The following is a 17,332-nucleotide window of genomic DNA, read 5'->3' on the forward strand; positions in this document are numbered from 1 at the left end:
AAGGCTTGTTAATTTCTAGCACTGCCGCTGACAGCGCTGCGATACGCACAAATAAAAAATTACACGATACTCGACTCTCATTTCGAGTGAATCCATGGTTAACCAACGTGCCGCATCTCAGTACGTAGTCTGGTCGTATAATACAACATTTTCTTTTATTTTTTAATGCAACAAATCAAGCACAATACAGGTAAATGATTCTCGAAAAAATTCTGTGTTAAAGAGGAAAATTTTTTCCCTCTCTAAAGCTTGAAAAAATGTCCTAGGAAGTTCAGTAATTTTCTAAAATAATTGACATTACCTCGTTTTCTGTTGCATTTGTTTTTTTTGTTTCCTGAAAGTCTGTTTGCAGGTCGTGTAAGAGTCCTTTGAAATTGCCTCACAAACGTTTATAATTATTACAAAATTTTTTTAACTGCATAAACAATTCTCGTTTTTAATTCTAGAAATTCGGATAAAAAAAGTGAAGACTGAAGAAAAGAAATTAAATCCTCAGTCGAAGAGATGGAGTTTGGTGTGGGTGATGTAGCGCAAATATCAGCAGAGTTAGCACGTGTCGTTGAAATAATGATGTCGCCAGAAGTTCCGCATCAACAGCGACTGGATGTTTACAACGCCTGTGAAAGATTCAAGGAGACTTCACCTCTCTGCGCTCAATGTGGTTTATATCTAGCTCAAAAATCTCCAAATAAGAGTTCAGTCGTACGACACTTTGGCCTCCAGTTGATGGAGCACTGCATAAAGTATCGTTGGACTCAGATATCCCAGAGTGAAAAGGTATTCATTAAGGAGAGCTCGATGAAGTTACTACAGGAAGGAATGGAAAATGGAGGATTGCAGGAGGAGACACATATAAAAGATGCCATGTCTCGAGTTATCGTGGAGATGATAAAGAGGGAATGGCCCCAGCAATGGCCCACACTATTGGCTGAGCTTAGTCAGGCTTGCACAAGAGGAGAGAGTCAGACTGAAGTGGTTCTGCTCGTCTTTCTCCGATTGGTAGAGGATGTTGCCCTACTACAGACACTCGAATCCAATCAAAGACGAAAGGACATTTATCAGGCCCTCACTACCAACATGGCTGAAATTTTCGCCTTCTTTTTGAGACTCATGGAGCAACATTTCTCGGAATTCCAGAAGAAAACAGCCCTTGGTAATGTCACTGAAGCCTCTGCCCACAGCAAAGTTGTACAGGTTGTCCTGTTAACTCTTACTGGATTCGTAGAGTGGGTTTCCATCGTACACATCATGGCTGACGAGGGTAGACTGCTGCAGATACTCTGCGTGTTGCTGGGTAATGCCACATTCCAGTGCGCTGCTGCTGAGTGCCTACTGCAGGTTGTCAACAGAAAGGGAAAGACGGAGGACAGGAAACAACTGATGATTCTCTTCACTGAGGAAGCCCTGAGATGTATCTATGGATCAGCTGCTGCACCACCTCCAGCTGTGAAGGAGTTGCACGAAGGGCACTATTTATTTCTGAAGAAATTGACACAGGTTCTCACTGGAATGGCAACTCAGCTGTGCACCCTCTGGGGCAAGGATGAAGCCGTTAACCAATCATCCATTCGACCGGCACACTTCAACTTATTCCTGGACACAGTCCTCTCTTTTACTATGCACTCCAGCCTAACCCTCAACCATCTAGCCAACACAATCTGGGTAATGCTCTTCAGACATGAACAAATAAAGAATGACAGTCTCCTTTTGACGTACGTTCCCAAGTATATCGAGTACACAGGACCAAAATTAATCAAAGTCGCCTATCCTGTGAATCACAATCACAACAATGACTACGGTACCATCAACGGAATGACAGCCTACTGCCTAAGTGATTATGACTCCGAGGAGGAATTCCGAGTATTTCTTCATCGTTTTCGGATGGATTTGGTGGAGGGCGTGCGTCATGCAACAATGGTTGCACCATTGGTGACCTTTGCCTACGTTCAACACTGGCTGACAGCGAAAATAACAAAGGGAATGCTCAATCTACGATACAAAAGTGACCCAAATGGTCCTGAGTATCTTGAGTGGGAGGCACTTGCGCAGGCGCTTGACTCAGTTATCTCCCGAATTCTGCTTGTCAGCGAACGTCCGAGTGTGCAAAATGGGCTCCAACTTCTTGAACTGTGTCTCGGTTACTCCCCAGACGATCCTTGGTTACTATCCGCACTTCTCTCTTGCATTTCTGCTCTTTTTGTATTTTTATCGATGTCCACTGGCTCAATGGCCATGCCAGGTGTTGCCATACTGCCACGTGTTCTTGAGAAAATATTCTCAGCACTTGTCTACGAGAGTCCGGAGGACAGAAAACTTACGGGACCTGGAAATCGTTCCAAAGCGACAAAATGCGTGAGGAGACATGCTGCTAGTCTAATGGTTAAAATTGGTCTGAAATATCCTCTTCTTCTGCTACCGGTTTTCGAGCAAATACACACGACAGTTAAGGGACTGATGAGAACTCACAGTGATAGAAATGAACCCAAAGACCACTCCAGTCAGTTAACAAGAATGGAGAGTGTAGTCCTGCATGAGGCTCTTTTAATAATCTCGAATCACTTCTGCGACTACGAGAGGCAGACTCGATTTATCGCTGAAACAATCGGTGAAGCATCGCCCACATTTATCGCCATCGGTCTCGAGGCCTTCAAAGGACCCGTGGAACTAATGAGATTCATAGGATTAGATAGACCAGCAGTATCACTCCAGAACAACAACACCGAGGAAGAAATAATAATTCAGAACAGGGCGGACTTGATGTATTGCCTGTCTACTATGCTCAGTGTTGTCAAACGTTGCTCGATACCTGAGGATCCTGACCGAGCTGCTCGAGGGGGCTTTGTTGCAGCATTGAGTGAAAGTGGAAATCCAGTGTACCGAAATCCAGCAGCTCCACACATAATTCCCATTTTACCTACTCTGTTTGCTCTTGTTAAAGCCATGAATACATTTTTCACTCCAAATGCACTGGCATTATTGGCAGAGGACTATCAAAAGGCACATGACCTTATGGAGTACGAGAAGATACATCTGATGGGAATTACGGTGCCCAACATGCAAGGCAATAATTTCTATCAGCAGGGAGCGGAAAATACAAATTCTGATTCCAATGATCAATCGTCAACTGCTCCTCTGCCGAGAATGCAACAGTTTCTCTTGACAATCCATGACAACTGCTATCACATGCTTGGCAGTGGCTGTAACAGTCTTGGCAGAGATTTTTATCAATTACCTGGACTTGCACCAGCTCTACTCAATTCAGTCTTCTCCAACATGGAGCTCATTCCTGACCATCGATTGCGTCCAATCATTCGTGTTTTCTTGAAGCCCTTCATCTACTCATGTCCACCAGCATTCTATGAGAGTGTATTGGTGCCTATATTAACCCACGTCTCGACGCACATGTGTCAGAGGTTGAGTGCAAAGTGGCAGTATCTGACGAGGCTGCATGAGGAAAGGTGTGGACATGATGAGGATTATCCGACTGACGCACAGGAGGTGCTTGATGATATGCTCAATAGGAATTTGACTAGAGATTTTGTAGATGTGCTGAAGGTGACTTTGGTCGGGGGATCCACCAGTGATGCTTCCCCTCCAGATTCTAGTATGGATGACAGCTCTGGGATGGCAGTCGATCAAACTACACCGCCACCTGCTGTCAGGGGAAACAGTATCGTTGCTGAAGTTGTTAGTGAACTTGGGGGTTTTGTGCTGAGGCATCCCTCAACGTGTCACAGTATCGTTCTGTGTGTACTTGGGGCATTGTCTTGGAATGATTCGAATGCTAGCTTGAAAGCTACCATGTTAACGGGGCCCATTGTCAGGGCATTGGTGGCTGATGGAAGTTTGACTCCAGCCATGGCTGCTCATATTATGGTCGCAGTTCTCCAAGGACTACAGCTCCATGGACAACACGAGGCTAATCAGGGATCGTTGATAACTCTGGGGGCTCAAGTCTACGAGTGTCTGAGACCTAAATTTCCAAACATTATCCAAGTTATGCAGCAGATTCCTGGTGTCAATCCCGCTGATTTGCAGAGATTCGATGAGAAGATGGCTACGGTCAGCAGCAAGGGGAATAAGGTGGAGAAGGGGAAAAAGGAGCTGTTTAAGAAAATTACCAATCAGGTATGTCATTACATCATTATTGATTTATCGTGTACCAGATTCCCCTTTGCGGGGAGAGTATGACAATCTAATTTCGCAGCAAAGATGGACAGAATTTACCATTAATGATGCAGAAACGGTCCTCAACATCTACTTTTTTTGTACTTGTCGGCTAAATGATTGGCGTATAAATATCGATATTTATTAGTGTTTTGCGAGCTAAACAGACCATTAAAAATAAAGTTAAAGGAAAAGTGTAGATGGTGAGACCCTCTAATGAGTGATTTTAACGTGACGTGGGAAACGTTAAAATTTATCAACTCAGCGGAAGGCTTAAACAAGATATGACGATAAAATTGATTTTTATGGATTTTGTAGTTGAATAATGATGTTCGATGATACCTGCAATGAAAATAACATGAAAAGCATTTTTTTTCTCGAATATTTTGAATCCAGATACTGAGCTAAATGATGGATGGCAAAGTTATTTACAGGGAAGTCTATTTTTCAATAGGATAGCCTCAGATTTTTCTGTCCACTTATCTGCATACAGTCCTGGAAACATGTTTTCTACAATTACTTATTCTTTTGTTTGATAATAAGGATAAAGAGAGCAAAAATTAACGTGAGATGGCTCCATGTCATAATATCAGCAGTAGTAATATCCACGTCAAAATATCTTGGCGAAAATATCCGCACAAAAACATTCTGCCGAAATCACCTTTCAACACAAAAAAATTTAGACATAATGATGCATTAGTGCATACCATAACATTATGAGACATTACCAAAATACGATAATTATGACCAAATTGAGGAAATGAAAATAATCATCAATAGTTGACTTCTTGCTTTTTGTAAACGTTGCTGGTACTCCATTAAAATAATATACATGTTTATTTATATAAAAAATATGTTTTCAATAATGACCAATATTTTAGGGATGAATGAGAAAGGAAATTTCAAAAAACTTACTGAAAAATATTTTGATGACGAATATTTTTGCTCTGGATGTTTTTAAAGGGATATTGTTACGTGTCACACATTCCCTAAATGTGTCTGTAATAGTACTCTTCAATTTATCTCGCCTGAAATGTCGGTCCACGGATTACAAAAATACTGCTATGGTAGTATTCGACGTTCTGAAACTATCTCGCAGGTTATCGTACGTTCTCATTTACTGATAAATTCTTACTTATTGGAATGAAAATTGGAGGATGGTCTGTTGAACCATCAGACTTCTTACTTGATGGAAAAGATCAAATTCACGCGTTATTGATATGTGGAGAAGCTATACTCGTCTCATACTGAGCCTTTCACGGTCTTTAGGCGACTAATTGCATACAATTAATAAATTAAAGCGAGAATTATTTCCACAATGGAAGAAAAAATTTATGTTTTAATGATGAGATTTATTTCTTCGAGCTGTAATCACTGCCATGGTTTTTGATAAGTGGTGTAGTACTTCAATTACTCTAAATATTATGGGACAGAGTATTATGCAAAAATATTAGTGGACAAAATAACCAGGCAAAACGTTACTCGATAAAATATTACCAGAAATAATATCGTCATATCAACATACCGCGACATAGACACGCAAAATCGCAATGCCTTCTACATTTGTCACATGTAAGACGAGCATTTTTTACAGTATTACCCATCTTGTTTCCCATATGATGTGAAATGCCACACATTTAATTGCTTGAAATTGGAATGAAAAAAATAATCCAGCCAAATAGCCCTCGACCTTCAAAATTAAGCGGATATTTCCCTTCAGTTTCCCTCCGTAGCACCTATTGGGATAAGTGTCGCAGAAAAACGTTCGGGATTTTTAACCTGCAGAACTTATCCCTCTCGTTGCTACGTAACGAAACACTCAGGAAATATCCGATAATTTTGAAGGTGTTGGGGTTTTACTACTGACTGTTTCTCAGCGTGGATTTTTCTGTTTTTTTTTACTAATTTTATTGGTAGGAAAGTTGTGAATCAATTCGTAGTACTTTTATTCAAAAAATCCAAAATTAAGAGCACCTTTGGACACCTAGAAAAAAAAATTCATTGACCTTCTTCGCAGTCATAGCTACGATACTTTATTAATCGTGCATAATATGAGATGTAAAAAATAAATGGTTTTTCTGTTACACATGCAGATATAAAAAATAAGCAGTGACCGACGCTTTAATCCGGACGAAATAATATGACCGTTGATTCATACGTAGGTAGTCATTTTTTCCTTCATGTCTACCAATTTCATGGGTTACGCCTCTGAATGGCTCCGCACTAATTCGATTTCAGAAAAGGAGAAATTCGATATTCGCGATAATATTGAATAACTAAAAAAAAATATTATCCAATATTTTGAATACAAAACTTCTATTGTATTTCAATTTTTCAAAAGATTATCTCAACATATGACTTGACACCTTATGTCTGTAGCAGGCGCCTGTAGTCTACGGATTCTCTAAAAGGAGACGTCATATTTTAATGAAATGGATAAATTTGGAGATATCCACAAAAAATCATACCATTTCAGCAAAATTTTAATATGATCGAAACTACTGTTCTGATTGAGCTCATCTCCAACACGAACCGTTGTCGTCATGAGGGCCACGTTTTCTGTAAATTTCAACTTGATATCTCATTTTTGGCGAATACCCGAGGGCAAACAAATTTTTTTTTTTCAAAAACTGTAACGTAACAATAACTGATTTCTTCCAGGGTTCACTTTTCAATTTTTAACTGATTCCAATAAATTCAAGCATGACAAAAAAGTTGAAAAAATGAAAAACCTAATACCTTTCTCAGTTCTGCAGATATTTCCAGAAAACGATGAATAAACAAATCACAAGCTGAATCTGGGTCCAGAGTTAGCCTCCGCACTCTTACCGACTACTTGAAAAATTTCAAATTTTTTGTAATTTCGTTACCCACCTATATCTTTTTTTAAGCAATAATCATATAAAAAATCGTCATCAATATGCACAATATGCGTCGGAATCTCTTGGAGTAAAATACCTCATATGTATTAAATATTTTCATGCCGCGGAGCTTGAAAAACCTCATGTTTTTTGTGTGCGATGTCAAATGGAGTTTTTCGTATGCCACGACATGAAAATTTAGCTTTAAATGTTTGTACGTGAAAAACAGACTAAAGATAATGTTTCGTTCTTTTATGTTGCAGCTAATCGGCAGGAGTGTAGGGCAGTTATTTCGAAAAGAAGTAAAAATCGATAACTTACCTCGTCTCGAAATAAGTAAACCACCTCAAATGCGTGTTGACGACTTATCGAAAAATGCAGCAGATACGGGTCTCACAGCACTTTTCGCTGGGCCGACGTAGCCGTAGCATTTAATTGACAGCCATACACTCTACGGTTGGTCAAATTCAATAACAAACTACAATCTATTGTAATTGTTGGCAGCATGTCTATTATTATTCTGTTGCACAGTGTAAGTGAATAATAAGGATGAATGTCGAACAGAGACACAAAATTGTCTTATCCTTCAAATGAGTGAATCAAGTGAAAAATTTGAAGTGATTTGATGGAAATTCAGTGAGAACATGTTCGGCTTCTGAGCTGCGTTATAAAAAGTTAAATGTTAGATTTTTTGTCTTATTTATTTTATTAAAAAAAAACTCATCAAGAGATAAATATACGAAAAGGATTTTCAGTTCAACTCTTCAGATGTGGTTTGGATGCATATTATAGTTTTTCTAATCGAAAGTATCGACTACTTCTACAAAAAAAATATCATATTAGCAAGTTACTAGCAAAATATTTACGTTTTCTGAAGGAGCAAGTGTTTATTAGTCTCCGCGTCGTATGATACCAATTACTCGGCAGTCAAACACCAGATCTGTATTGGGTTTACTGCAGTTATGGATTATCTTTCTTCGGAGCGAGCCATCTAGCTTATGGAACATTCTGCCACAATGAAGCCACCCATTTTTTACAGGATGTTGAAAAAATTTGAAATTGATAGCTGGTCCAACAGCCATTAAGAATACTCTCTCTCTCTCTCTCTGGATTTTATTAGATTTTTGAACCAATTTTCAAATATCATCGAAATAAATGAATTTCCACAACTTTTAGAAACAAGATAATTTTCGCTCGACGTTCCATCGTACTTCAGTTTGAAAGAGCTTATAACCGTTATACAGATCAGTAGACGACAGCATTTAATTTTTTTGCGACTGGATAACAATCGAAGACTAAGCGAAAATGGTACTATTCATGAAACAGTCGAGAATATCCATTTCAGTTCTGTTTTTAAAGACAAATGAAAAAAAAGAAAATTAATTTAAATCTGTAGTGAAGTGGTAAGTGCATTTTGCATAGGATAAGTTATTAGTGAATATCTCGGATAGAAAGGGTAACAGCTTAATTAAAGAAAAACTTTCGAGCTCATCCTTTGTTTTGCAAGAATGATTTTAAACAAAATTTTCTTCCTTTCATTTATTATTTATTGATTGAGAACTGAAGTCTGGCAAAATGTACCTATCTCGTTTTACGACTTCACTACTCAAACCATTGTACTACTTTAATTTTTTTAAGTCAAAGCAAGAATAGCAAAATGTGCAAAAATTAAATTTTCCAGCTCTTTCTAGATTTCCAACTCTTTGTACATACTTTGTGCTACAAAAAGTTATTGCAAGACATTCCCGTAAAAGCATATATTTCTTGTTGCAAGATTTTTAATCTATGGTCAACTTCACCTGATGCCTATTTTTATTTGAAATCCTGTAGAACCCACTCACTTTACTACGGTAATGAGCCAAAATTGATTAAGCGTACTTTTAATTCCTTACGGCACAAAAGAAGCCATGAAGTATCGGAGACGTATCGCGATCAGGCGCAGCAATAGTCTAGTGAACGAATCATAAAATAGCTATTTTGACGGCAAGACTGCTTTTTTCAATCTTTCGTTACGATACTGCTCAAAATGTCAAGTAAGAGGTGGTAAATATAGGTGTACAGCATCCAATTCTGTAGAAAAAAAAGTCCTAAGAATTTTACCCCTATTCGCATCATTCACTTCTCAAAAGCATTGAAAAGCTCGATGTAAGAAAAAATTGGAAAATCATCTTCAAAACTTGTTTTTTATTTACCAGCATGTTAATTATTAGGAGCGATTTCTCCTGTAACCCCAATGTTTGTCACCCCATTTGGAATGAATTTTGTTTCATATGACATACAATAAAAACCAACTTTTTATCTAATCGCTGAAGTGCCTGTTTTTCTTTCTAATTTTTTATAATCTTCTTTCTTATAATATTCTTAATATTTCTTGGTTGAAACTTTGTTTTCTATCTATCACAAATATTCTGTGAAACCCGATTGCCAATCCCCCCTCCCCCTCCCATTATATGCGCACGCAGACTCAGGCCTAGACATTCCCTCAGAACAATGGTTCTCAGAGTGTGCCCCCTGGAGGGGTTTCAATTTTTTTTTCACTCCTATCAGGGGGTGAAATCCATAACGCGTTTACCGTTTAGATCGCAACATAGTGGGACATGAAAAAAAAGGAGGCTGGCTGCCAAAAACAGCTATTTCACGATTCGTTTCACTGGACTACAACTACATTTCGGTATTGTCATAAGAAAAATAGGGGGGCACACGTATTGTAGTACAAAATGATAAAAAGCAGGACTTCAGAATGCCGCAATGGCGTTTATAGTGATTAGAACGGTGACTTTTTGTTCAATTTTATTAAAATGTTGAAAAAATATCTATTAGGAAGTGATCTACTGGTTTCACTCTACTCAAGTTTTCGGTTAATTTTCAGAGTATATCTGGACCTTGAAGGGTGATAGGGAAGTATTTGTTGAGCTTGTTTAGCCGATTTTGTTTGTTCCACAAACAAAATCTGTTTGTGATTGATTGAACACGTGGCTTATGGTAGTGGTGGCGGCATTATCGTTGAGTCAAGGGGAAACTCAAAACCCCAAAATTGTCGAGGTATTGAAGGCAACATCTCGAACACTCGATGAAGAAAGAAAATCTCTCATCTACCAGAATTATAATTAGCCTCCATAATTGTCAATATGGTTATAATTCGATTTTTTTTGGCCTAATGCTTACTTACATTCAGTGATGTAGATTATCTAAGTACTGAATAATATAAACTTGGCAATTGAAATTACTTCGATAATGGAAATTTTTCGGCACGATATTAGTGATGTTGAGAACTATTAGTATTACTGCTAAATTTATTATTGCTTGGGAATTTATTACTCATTTTGGAGTAAAACGTTATTCGTATTGTGTTATTGGGGGTGGGTCCATTATACCGGTTAATCAGGCAAGGGAAACACTAAGGAAATAAGACTCCGTCTCTACTAATAGGCCTTTATTAACCACATCCCTATAAAGGCTTTTATTGTCCTTAACATGTATAAAAAAATATGTGTATGAAATTCATGCACGACAGAAGTGAAACTTCTTAGCCATAGACTGTTAAAAAATTTTGTCTGAATTTTTTGTGATGTTTTTTTTTCATCTCTATTTGAACCAATTAAATGGTGGCATTTCTCGTCACGTGGTACAAGTAAAACGGTTTTACTTCGGATATTTCCCTGTTTGTTGCTAAGTAATGAAAATATCCGATAAACAATTTGTACGCGTTTCAAACCCCAAAACTGTCATTACAAAAAATCATGTTCAAAGACTTTACCTTGACATGAGCAGATTTGGAGGAGAATCCTTGGAGATTATTGATCAAAAAATTAAAAATAATGTTCCTAATAATACAGTGATGACAAAAGCCGCAATTCGGAAACAATTCTCTGCATTTTGTGGAGACAGAAAATATACGCTGGAAGCCACAACTACGAAATGTCACACATTTAATTCCTTGAAATTGAAATGAAAAACATAATCCAGCCAAATAGCCCTCGACCTTCAAAATTCATCGGATATTTCCCTTCAGTTTCCCTGCATAGCACCGATCGGGATAAGTTTTGCAGAAAAACGCTCGGGAGTTTTGACCTGCAAAACTTATCTGTCTCGTTGCTACGCATCGAAATTCTCGGGAAATATCCGATAATTTTGAAGATTTGGGGTATTACTACTGATTATTTTTCCCACCCAAATTTCAGCCAATAGAATTGCACCATTTGTTGATATTTTGTATAGCCTACCTCGAATATCAGCGATAATTTTTTGAATATTTTGGTAAACAAACGACACTTAACCAAATAAACCTCTTTTCATGTCATGGCACAATTCTCTTGGCCGAAATTTGGATAGGAAAAATAATCCCCTGAATACCACTCGAGCTTCAAAATTATAGAATATTTCCCGATAGATTCGTTGCAAACAAATGAAGGAGTCAAGTTTTTCAGGCTAAAAAATCACGAGGGCGAAGCACGAGTGATGTTTCCTGAAAAACTTAACTTCGATAATTTTGAAGCACTTGTGGTATTATATGTGATAATTTTCGGAAATTTGTATTGAGCCACACAGGAAGATTTCAGAACATTTTGTCATTGAAAATTCGGGATCTCGTGGAGAAACCAAATAGAATAATCAATTTCTGTTTCATATTTCCCTGAAAATGAACGGAAAACAAGGAAATTGCATTTTTGAATTCGGGGAACATTACGATTTCATTGAAAAATCAAGGAAATTGATCTCCAATATCCATATTAGAGTACATATTTAAATAAATTACGAAATTCTTATTTTCGTACCCCTTAAAATTCGGGAATTTTACTGAAGAATAATTTAGACCGGAGATTTCATGATTTTCAAATGTGTAAAAAGCATTTGATGCCACTGGATTGGTAATGCCCAGTGAACTGTCCCGATATTAATAAAAAGGTTTTGGTAGTATTGTTCATCACGTTAACAAAATGAGTCATTTTCTTACTTCGAATCTATCGCGTTTTCGTTTCTCTCCCATGTCTCTTTCCGTCCATCTGCCCCACCACGTGAGCCATCCCCTCCCTTTTTTCTGTCGCTTTTTCGTTATATACGATATTGGAATTACAGCCCAACGAGCGCAAAGAAGTTTCACTTCAAAAATTGAGCGCCTTCGCCGAGATTTGAACGCTCCACCGCAGAAATTTCCGAGTGATGGAGACGAAATGCGCATGAGGGGAAAACTGTGTACAGCGCCGCGCAGGGCTTCCGGAGGTACTTGTCCTCTGTTTTCTTGTCGGCGACATCAAAGTTTGACAATACCCCCCAAAATCATACCTTACTATGGTCCAAAATCCCCGCCAATGGTTTAGGTCCGATGGTTGGTAGTAGGTAATCGCCGGCTGCGAGTTGTCAGGAAAAATTCTTATCGTATGTGGGACAAGACCGAATGCGCGCCCCATTTGAATTTCCCGCTTCGGAGACATTGACCAATCAGGAGAAAGTTTTACACACGAACGTAGCCGATGGCTTGTGTGGCTAACGTCATTCACGTGCTGTGCTTTCATAAATAGCAATACACTTTGACATAAGTAGTTGTTAGAGAAGCACCGACATTAATTCAATTCAGATCTCATCTTTGCTGTCATAATTTCTCGGAAATGATTATGTTTCACGCCAAAAAATTGTATTCCCTCATCAGTAGGCGACAAAAGTAGAAAGTGAAGCACAATTGCTTGTCCCCTCATCGCCACCTGTTCTTAAATATTCCTCATCATTAGATTTTTCGTCACCATAACACCATCATGAGTCCCATCATTGATACCACTAATTAGTCACGCGCCGATTTCCTCGTCCTGGAGCGCTGAAGAGACAAAATAATGCCACGAGCAGTTGTGCATTCACAATAATATAATTTTCAGGTGTAACGTGTCATGCTTTATTTCTATTCAATTGGAAACACAAAACAAAATTCATGAATATACTTCCCTGTGTTTTAGGTCGGTATGAAAAGTGATTTACATCACATGGTTCAGAAAATATTTCCTGATGAATGTGATTAATCGGGAAAAATTCTGTTTTTAACGAAGCCAGACGTCAAAAGTTATTATTGATTATTTTATACCCCCTATCAATTTACCATCAGTCACAAAATGGCCGAAACACCATTGGAATTTATGTGTTCGATCTTTTAACCTTCAGAAAATATTATCTTCTCTTTTATGTGGAATCATAAAACCGAAAGAATATGCAGTTCGAGGAATGTGGACTGCCTTATCTGACCAGGGCCATTAGATGTGCACTAAACCAGACTTCAAAAGCAGAAATATTGTAGTATTAATTTTACTTTACACACAAATGTAACTATTTCCCAATATTTTCCGGAATTTATTCTCAATGTAAACATTCTTCATTTGTAAACACGTGCGTTATCGCTGATGATGGTCAACTTTATTGTACTGAATTTTTTGATAAACTCCAAAAGATATTGAAACTTCTAAACTTTACAATATAATTCTCGCCTTATGGCACAGGCATCCAATGATACATAAAACTGGCCTTTAATAATCCATTGTTCAGTATGTTGCCTATCACACCGACCAACATGTTTTTTGCCAAATTTAATACAATTTCGTTGATCTACATCTGTTTGATATTCTACGATGCTGTTAAAGGTAAAGTTTAAAAACTGTTAATCTTCTATTTTGCGATTAGGCTGCAATTTATTAGATTGCAGAATGAAAGATGTTGACATAAGACTGCAAAAAACATAAGATAGATTTTCATCAAGCTTTACCCTTAAAAAGATGTTGAGGCACGACGACAAGCAAGAATGATTAATGGGGAAGACGTCCTAATTGAAGAGTTTCCATCACATGTCTTGATCAGTTCCATGTACATGGTAAATGGATCCCGGGACATGTACTTTTGTGGCGGATCGCTCATTACCCCAACTCATGTACTGACTGCTGCACACTGTACCATCTACTCCGACGAAACACCTATGGCATTATCTTACTACTGCCTCCCACAGCATATATTTGTCAGAGCAGGGGTTGCTAATATTCATCAGCGTGGCTACGACTACACTGTGAAACGAATATATAGACACGAAGACTACAGGAGTCAGTTCGAATTAAATCCATGGGCAACGTGCGATATAGCCATTCTCGAGGTAGGTGAACCCTTCTCAGCTTGGACAATAACAATTGACAATAAGGCAAGTTATCAACTGAGATTTTATGACCATAAAAACCCCCTCATTCTTCCAGTTAAACGAAGTTGTAGAGCTAGGCCCTACACAACAAATTATTAAGTTACCATGCAACATCGTCAGGCTCAATGACGAAGGTATTCTGCTTGGGGCCGGACCCACCTCTTCAGACCCCAAAACAGTCGGAACGCTAAAAAAAGCCACGTTTAAGGTCGTACCGTGCACGAAATGGCACCAATTTAAAGTAATTTGTATCCGGAATGAAACCGTTAATTCAGTAGAGGTAAGTACACACCTACAACATTTCTCTATTTCAATGTATTGATAAAATTGACTCCTATATTGTCCCAAGCTTTTGAAGTGAAACTTCTTTGCGCTCGTTGGGCTGTAATTCCAATATCGTATATAACGAAAAAGCGACAGAAAAAAGGGAGGGGATGGCGCACGTGGTGGGGCAGATGGACGGAAAGAGACATGGGAGAGAAACGAAAACGCGATAGATTCGAAGTAAGAAAATGACTCATTTTGTTAACGTGATGAACAATACTACCAAAACCTTTTTATTAATATCGGGACAGTTCACTGGGCATTACCAATCCAGTGGCATCAAATGCTTTTTACACATTTGAAAATCATGAAATCTCCGGTCTAAATTATTCTTCAGTAAAATTCCCGAATTTTAAGGGGTACGAAAATAAGAATTTCGTAATTTTACTCAAATATATACTCTAATATGAATATTGGAGATCAATTTCCTTGATTTTTCAATGCAATCGTAATGTTCCCCGAATTCAAAAATTGCGATTTCCTTGTTTTCTCTTCATTTTCAGGGAAATACGAAACAAAAATTGACTATTCTATTTGGTTTCTGCACGAGATCCCGAATTTTCAATGACAAAATGTTCGTGTGTGACGAAATCTTCCGGTGTGGCTCAATAAAAATTTCCGAAAATTATCAGTAGTAATCCGCCAAGACGTTCAAAATGATCGGATATTTCCCGAGAGTTTCGTTGCGTAGCAACGAGAGGGATAAGTTTTGCAGGCAAAAAAACCCTCGGGTTTCTCTGCGAAACTTATCCCGATCGGTGCTACGCAGGGAAACTGGCGGGAAATATCCGATTAATTTTGAAGGTCGGGGGCTATTTGGCTTAATTATTTTTTTCATTCCAATGTCACGCAATTTAATCCGTGCCATTTCACGTCATGTCGTATGGTTTTTCACTAGTAGTTGTGGCTTCCAGCGTATATTTTCTGTCTGCACAAAATGTAGAGAATTCTTCCCAAATTGCGGCTTTTATCTTCACCGTATTATTAGGAATTTTTTTTTTAATTTTTTGATCAATAATCTCTAAGGATTGTCCTCCAAATCTGCTCATGTCGAGGTAAAGTCTTTGAACTTGATTTTTTCTAATGATAGTTTTGGGGTTTGAAACGTACAAATTGTTTATCGGATATTTTCACTGCTTAGCAACAAACAGGGAAACATTCGAAGAATATCCGAAGTAAAACCCTTTTACTTGTACCACGTGGCGGGAAATGCCACCATTTGATTCGTTGAAATAGGGATGAAAAAAATAATCACAAAAAATTCAGACAAAATTTTTTAACAGTCTATGGCTAAGACATTTCACTTCTGTTCATTTCATACACATATTTTTTTCAGATATTTGTTGCATAAGGACAAAAGAACAAAATTAAGATAAAACCTCAGTACTTTATCGAAAAAAATCCTTATCTGATAAATCTTTTTGAAATAGGGTGACAGCGGTTCCCCTTTCATATTCGAAGACAGAATTGTTGGAGTACTGGCGGCAATACCACACAAACGAGACTTCTATGTTGTCACGAATGTCTTTTCATATATCCAGTGGATTGTGAATATTGTTGGCATGCCGGAGGACAGGCCTACCTAATATGTCATAGTGACAAGGAGTTGCAGGGATATCGAATCGGCAGTCGTACATAGAAATTATTTGCCATTGATCAGCCTCTTGACTACCCCAATCAGTGATCTCCAGGACGTAATCGACAATTATCAGCTCGTCATTATTCGGTGTTAAATGTTTTATTCAAATTTATGCTGAGTATCTTACTTTGTTTAAATATTTCTAATCAGAAACGTGATGAATAAATAATTACGATCTTTCTTTTCCAAAATTTCATGATCTTTATTGAAGTAAAACAGATGCTCATTATAGAATCATTTATTTGGTGGCGACTGCTTGCGGTTTGGGAAGTCCCTCCCTGAATCCAGTCCTACAATGATAATAGTAACACAATTAATCACTGTCTGAACTGAAAAGGGAGAAGAGTGATCGGATTTGATAAACAACAAGTTAATGAATTCTGGACATTTCATTTCAACCCAACCAATTTGATCCTCAGCCGTGATTTCCCCCCAATAATGTAGGAGCTACTGAGCGTTGTTTAATTTTTTTCCAAGCATAAAATAATAAATACTCACTTGAACTTGCGACGAACGATCTGAAGGTGACGTATACGTCCAGTGCCAGTGATCTTCCTCCTCTTGGCTTTGATGGACCAGTTGTCTGACAAAAATAAGCAAAATTACAATGCATTCTCCTCTCGAAACCAATAAAACTGAATCTATTTGTCACTTCTCTGTACTAGTGTTTAAGGATTTTGTTTAATTTGAAAAACTTACAGGAACGCATCTTCTTAGCTTAGAGTATCCAGACTGTGCACATTGGGACTCTTGAATGTGATGAGACGATCTGCCACAACGCCTGCAACGCGTGTGTGTCTTGTTGCGGCGCTTAAGGTACCCTAAATCATACCGTACTGACGGCTGGGGGAGGTGCCCGAAAATTCGCCAGTTAGTTAAAAAATCGTCTCTCCGTTTGTAATGAATATTAGGGGGGGCAACCAACGAGGTTCGGCGGAGAATTGAATGCTCCGCGATGGGGCTAAATTTCATTACTTAATTTCGGTAATAAAAATTAGAAACTATGAGGCAATTCGAAGCCCCGTTTCTGCGTCAAGATTCCGTTGGGTTTGCTATTGCATTATGACTTCCCCCGTTCGTTTTTAATTTTAAGTTACCGAATATAGCCTAATTGAGGAAAATTGAATGCTCCTTCGAACAGCGTTTATTTTATTCACATATAATACTACAAGTGCTTCA

General features: G+C 38.1%; 2 protein-coding genes and 1 pseudogene across 3 annotated transcripts; 2 read left to right on the forward strand and 1 right to left on the reverse strand.

Moving 5' to 3' along the window:
• The first annotated feature begins 2 nt into the window (after window positions 1-2).
• LOC135170608 (exportin-5) lies at window positions 3-9,331 on the forward strand. 2 transcript variants are annotated; one of them, XM_064136596.1, is made up of 3 exons: window positions 3-120; window positions 447-4,128; window positions 7,292-7,795. In XM_064136596.1, the coding sequence occupies exons 2-3, from the start codon at window positions 505-507 to the stop codon at window positions 7,448-7,450; spliced, it is 3,783 nt and encodes a 1,260-aa protein (XP_063992666.1). In that variant the 5' UTR covers window positions 3-120; window positions 447-504; the 3' UTR covers window positions 7,451-7,795. The 2 variants fall into 2 exon arrangements, with proteins under 2 accessions (XP_063992666.1, XP_063992665.1); XM_064136595.1 differs by having other exon boundaries at window positions 93-190; window positions 7,292-9,331.
• Window positions 9,332-13,318: 3,987 nt separating this feature from the next.
• On the forward strand, window positions 13,319-16,344 carry LOC135170611 (trypsin 5G1-like). Its single transcript, XM_064136598.1, has 4 exons — window positions 13,319-13,648; window positions 13,781-14,148; window positions 14,246-14,470; window positions 15,945-16,344. Exons 1-4 carry the CDS (start codon window positions 13,555-13,557, stop codon window positions 16,098-16,100), a joined length of 843 nt encoding a protein of 280 aa, XP_063992668.1. The 5' UTR covers window positions 13,319-13,554; the 3' UTR covers window positions 16,101-16,344.
• LOC135170614 (large ribosomal subunit protein eL37-like) lies at window positions 16,336-17,165 on the reverse strand (annotated as a pseudogene).
• Window positions 17,166-17,332: the final 167 nt, after the last annotated feature.

This window comes from Diachasmimorpha longicaudata, chromosome 17 (assembly GCF_034640455.1).
Source record: "Diachasmimorpha longicaudata isolate KC_UGA_2023 chromosome 17, iyDiaLong2, whole genome shotgun sequence".
Lineage (NCBI taxonomy): Eukaryota > Metazoa > Arthropoda > Insecta > Hymenoptera > Braconidae > Diachasmimorpha > Diachasmimorpha longicaudata.

Coding starts and splice junctions, on each gene's coding strand:
- LOC135170611 (XM_064136598.1), top strand. CDS start 13,555: ATGTTGCCTATCACACCGACCAACATGTTTTTTGCCAAATTTAATACA. Junction 13,649..13,780: donor ATTCTACGATGCTGTTAAAG/GTAAAGTTTAAA, acceptor ACCCTTAAAAAG/ATGTTGAGGCACGACGACAA. Junction 14,471..15,944: donor AAACCGTTAATTCAGTAGAG/GTAAGTACACAC, acceptor TTTTTGAAATAG/GGTGACAGCGGTTCCCCTTT.
- LOC135170608 (XM_064136596.1), top strand. CDS start 505: ATGGAGTTTGGTGTGGGTGATGTAGCGCAAATATCAGCAGAGTTAGCA. Junction 4,129..7,291: donor TTAAGAAAATTACCAATCAG/GTATGTCATTAC, acceptor TTTATGTTGCAG/CTAATCGGCAGGAGTGTAGG.